This window comes from Nicotiana tabacum, chromosome 3, assembly GCF_000715075.1.
Source record: "Nicotiana tabacum cultivar K326 chromosome 3, ASM71507v2, whole genome shotgun sequence".
Lineage (NCBI taxonomy): Eukaryota > Viridiplantae > Streptophyta > Magnoliopsida > Solanales > Solanaceae > Nicotiana > Nicotiana tabacum.
Window position 1 is genome coordinate 169,523,227 of NC_134082.1, and position 5,087 is coordinate 169,528,313.

Genomic DNA, 5,087 nt, shown 5'->3' on the forward strand with positions numbered 1-5,087 from the left:
TTCAACTCTCATATCCATGGAGTTTGAATGATTTCTCAATTACTGAAATAGTTATCCTCGAGTCTTTGAATGACTTTTCAATTGCTGCTATTTAATTTTAGTAATTTGATGTGAGGAGTAAATGAATTTTTACGAATACGTAACAAGGATAATTTTAAAAAATAAATTGAATTTTTTCTTGATTATAACATATTTAGTAAAGGCATGACAACACTATTAAAACTCGTCTCACATATAGCTGACAATGTTAAGTTTGATGACATTGAAAATTCTCCCGTCTTATTTTTTCTTTCTTTTTCGAAATCGTTGTCGTCTTTGTTTAAATATTTCAAATATAATCAGCATCCATAACCTGTCAATTGCCCCATGCTCGCTACCCCACAAATAATTAAATAGTAGCCTCTAGTAATGATGAAATAAAAATTCTACAACAAAACCTCTCATATATATTTTAAGCAACTCTCACCCCAATCAACACTCTTCTTCGTCTACTTCTTCATCTTCTTCTTAAGCGTCTGTCAATGGCATGTTATATTACAATAATCACGGTATTTTTGGTCCTGAAGTTAGTTGAAGGTGCACCTCAAGTGCCTTGTTATTTCATTTTTGGGGACTCGTTACTTGATAATGGCAACAACAATGACATTAACACAGCAGCAAGAGCTAATTATCTACCTTATGGAGTTGACTTCCCCGACGGTCCAACTGGTCGATTCACCAATGGCAGGAATATGGCAGATTTGCTAGGTGATCCTAACTCTCTCCCTTTTCTGATCCCTCCCAAGATTTTAATTTTTTTGCGTTAAACTGTGCGACCATCGATCTCAATTTAAATGAGAGAATTTAATATAAGTTTTATTTACTTAATTGTATATTCAACATGAATCTGCATGTGCATATTTTGGCTTGATTCATTTTAATGGGTGGTTGTGAGATCATGACCACAAACAAAATTAATTAGTAAGCATATACTATTAGTCTTGTTTAATTTATGCTTTTGTCATTAATTGTAGCGGAACACCTTGGTTTTGATAACTACATTCCACCTTATGCTAGTGCAACGGGTGATGAGATCTTGCAAGGTGTGAATTATGCATCTGGTTCAGCTGGAATTCGCAACGATACAGGAAATCACCTTGTAAGTATATAGAATGGGATATTTGCGACCCATTCCATCCAAGTATGCAATAATGTCTTCTCTTTTATTTTCGAGCCATTCCATTCATGCATTGTATAGTATACATTAATATCTTCACTTTTCTTTGCTATTACTAACATTTAAGTTAGCAATATACTTGGCAGAACGTACAAAGAAATTTTGTCTTCCTGTTCAATGTGAGATGGTGCTACATATTCATAGAGCTATAAATCTGTTATAAATTCTTGATTGTTACTCCCTCCGCTCCAAAAAATAGTGATTTTTTTGATATTTTTTATATTTGACATAATGCCATTTTGGGATTTGGGATGTGATTATTATCAACTCTCACTAAACGCTGAATGAAGCAAATGGCACACGAGGCAACCGGCTGAACATTGAAAACTTTGTGCGCCTCAAACAACTATTTCAAATTTTCAGCAAGAAACTCAAGCTTATATATTAAGTCTTCAATCTTTTCGAATGAGTCTTCAACTTTGCTGTTCATAGAGTACTCTTGAATTGTTTTGATTGAGTCTTCAAATTTAAAATTCAAGGAGTCTTCATCATCCCTCTCATATTGCTTCTCCATTTTCATTTTACAAAAATAATTAACATGAATTGGAGGAGATGAAACAATCATCAAGTTTTTTACTAAAAAGTACTCCATAGTTGATACATAGACGCATTATGGACTACTAGAGAAGTGGAAACGTGAATCTGATCATATGGAAGAATTCAATTGCATTGAAAATAAACACTCCTAATATATACTCAGCACTATTTACTCTAAGCGCAATGCATAAAAAAAATTAATTAATTAATTCTTGAAATTTGAAAAAGTCATATATTTTGGACAACAAAAAAAATCAAAAAATCATTTATTGTGAACCGGGTAAATATATAATTAGAGTAATTATTCTAGCTAAATCTGAGAGCAATTTTTCACCAACGAAAATGAATCTTTTTTAATATTTTATTTTCAAAGATTGAAACCACGTGCGAGCACAAACTTTGGCAAGGGTCCAATCACATCAAACTATATTGTGCATTATTGAGGCTAGAAAGTGAATTTCAGGTTGTTGACTTTTGAGTAACACCTAAAAAGGTAGACAGATGTATTCTCCAAAAAAGAAAAAGAAAAAGAAAAGGGAGATATATATATAAAAATTATGGAGTAATAGGTTTAGGTAACAAGTCGTTTTCACGCCTCATATCTTAAAGAGGCAAAGCATTTTCACTCAATCTTTTTGAAAGATTTGTCATAAACATGTTAATTTTGACAAACAGAAAGCAGCACTTATTTATTTTTTATTTGATACTTACAGAAAAGCGTATTAATTTTCAGGGCTATCGGATTTACTTGGGCAGGCAATTGGAGAATCATAAAGTCACAATATCCCGAATAGCTGATTTACTTGGGAATACAACCTCAGCCAAAAACCACTTGAATAAGTGCCTCTTCATTGTGGGAATAGGCAGCAATGACTACATCAACAATTTTCTAATGCCAGATATCTATCCAACTAGTCATTTTTACACACCAAGTCAGTACGCAACAGTCTTGATCGAACAATACTCCCAACAGCTAAAGGTTCGAACTAAACTTTTTTTATTTTATTGCATACACTTACATTTCTATATTTAATTTATTAATGGTTGATGTTGCTATTTTGTTGGTAGTAGGATTTGTATGAAGATGGAGCAAGAAAAATCACCCTTTTTGGACTGCCCCAAATAGGTTGCATTCCAGATGAGTTGAAAAAACACAGCACACTTTTATGTGTTGATTCAACAAATGAGGCAGTTCAATTATTCAACAAAAACTTAAAAGCTCTTGTTGATGATCTTAATGCCAATTTACCAGACGCACAATTCATATACATAAACATGTATAGCATTTCATCCGCGATCGGTACGTTAAACATCAGTAGTATACATATCGTATTTTTTTTTCTCCTTATTGTATACTAATAATTTGTCACGTTTTATTTTCAGCTCTAACTCTTTTGAATTATCCATGCTGCCAAGTTACGAAGATCATGCCTGAAGGGCAATGTATTCCAGGAAAAGCTCCATGCCTCATTAGGTCTACTCATCTCTTTTTTGATAATTTCCATCCAACTGAAATCGCCAATTCCATCGCTACACATAGAGCTTACAACGCTCTTCTACCATCTGATGCTTATCCTATGGATATTCGTCACTTGGTCACGGGCAATGATTTGTATTATGATCAGTAACTTTAGTTTCGCATGTTTCACGATTTTCATGGATATATTTGTAATAATCGCCTACACTCTGTAATAAGAATTCAAGTCGAGTGGCATTATTTCTTTGATTGGAATTAAAAAATTCATTTTCCAGGTAATTGGTCACATTGTAAATTGTAATAATCACATGCCCTGCATTTGAAGAAGCCTAAAATTGTTTGCACTTCGAAGAAATTAATTGGCGAAATACATAAACAGACCTTTTAAGTTATTCTCAACTATTAAACAAACACTTAACTGACACCTACTATTTTGACACTTCACCTAGCCGTTGCACCCACACCTGATCTTTTCACAATTGATTTTTACCAAAATACACTCACTACACACACATACACAAAACTACTTCCATAATCATCACTGTTTCGATTTTGACGTCTTCAATTAGTCCATCTTCCTTCATCAAATTGTGACGTTTTCAGTTTTTCTTTTTTCTTTTTGTGCTTTCCATAATCATCACATTTCATTTATTGCCGCTTTCATTGTCCGACTTTTTGTTGGTTTTGAGATTCAAAAATCAGAAAATCAGGAAGAAGTACAAAGAAAAGTGATACTGTCCTCTTCATGCTAATTTCGATTTCTGTGTTTTAAAAAATGGAGATGAATTCAGGTCTGGAGTTCGTCTGATTTCAAGTGTCATTGGTTCATGGTTTCAATTGATTTTATTGACGTCCTTGTAACTGTCAGAATTTCATTAATCAAAGGCAAATTTGAGTCTAAAAATCGAGTGAACGGTAGCTTCGAGCTTGGGTTTTGAGTTTTCCGATTCGAGGTTCCGGTGCGCAATTTCGACTTTTCAGTCCAACGATTGTTGCTTTGTTATTCTGATTGGATTGCAAATTTTCAGCTCTATTCATATATAAAGGTTTGTTTCCATCTTATCCTTTGTCAATTGCTATATCATTTGGTGCTGGAATGATATATTTAGCCAGATTCCTTATTGATGATATCCTGTTCTTCATTGAAATTGCTCGTAATTGGTTGGCTTGGAAATAATTCACTACCTGACATAATTGGATGAAATGCTATTTCGTTTACATTCTTATTTTAATTTTGATGTTGGCTTTGTTTGAAATAGAAGATACAGGAATTAGTTTGAATAAATGGTCCAATTGTTTAATTCCATCAGCTCAATACAAATGAACCCATCAGTTAGCCCGTCCTTAAATTAGCACTAATTCATAATATTTTCCCCATAATTCTTAAATAAATCACAAACATTGTAGCTTGCTTTAGGCGTGATTAATAATAAATCATCATGACTATGGGTACGGTTCTCGTGGCATATTCATGATACATAACTCCAAATTCGGGTGTGCATTTCATGTGACCCGACTATAACTAATAATAATAAAAATTAAACATGTTGTAGATCGTGGGTACGGTTCCCGTGACGCGATTCACAATGTGTACAAAACAAACGAGTGCGCGACATCGCGACTTGTTCAAATAAATTCCATAAATATTAAAAGCGGTTATAAAGTTAGAAATGTACAATAGGTTCTAAACATGTGATAAATCAGATAATGTGGTCAATTATTAATAGTTGAGCGACCGTGCTAAAACCACGGAACTCGGGAGTGCTTCACACCTTCTCCCGGGTTAACAGAATTCCTTACTCGCTTTTCTGTGTTTCCCGGACCGTAAAAATAGAGTCATTTTCCTCGATTCGTGAT

General features: G+C 33.7%; 1 protein-coding gene across 1 annotated transcript; it reads left to right on the forward strand.

Annotated features, from left to right (window-relative positions):
• Window positions 1-424: 424 nt before the first annotated feature.
• On the forward strand, window positions 425-3,477 carry LOC107763773 (GDSL esterase/lipase At1g29670-like). The gene is made up of 5 exons (XM_075250190.1): window positions 425-747; window positions 1,014-1,138; window positions 2,487-2,732; window positions 2,825-3,053; window positions 3,137-3,477. The coding sequence occupies exons 1-5, from the start codon at window positions 522-524 to the stop codon at window positions 3,379-3,381; spliced, it is 1,071 nt and encodes a 356-aa protein (XP_075106291.1). The 5' UTR covers window positions 425-521; the 3' UTR covers window positions 3,382-3,477.
• The last annotated feature ends 1,610 nt before the right edge of the window (window positions 3,478-5,087 follow it).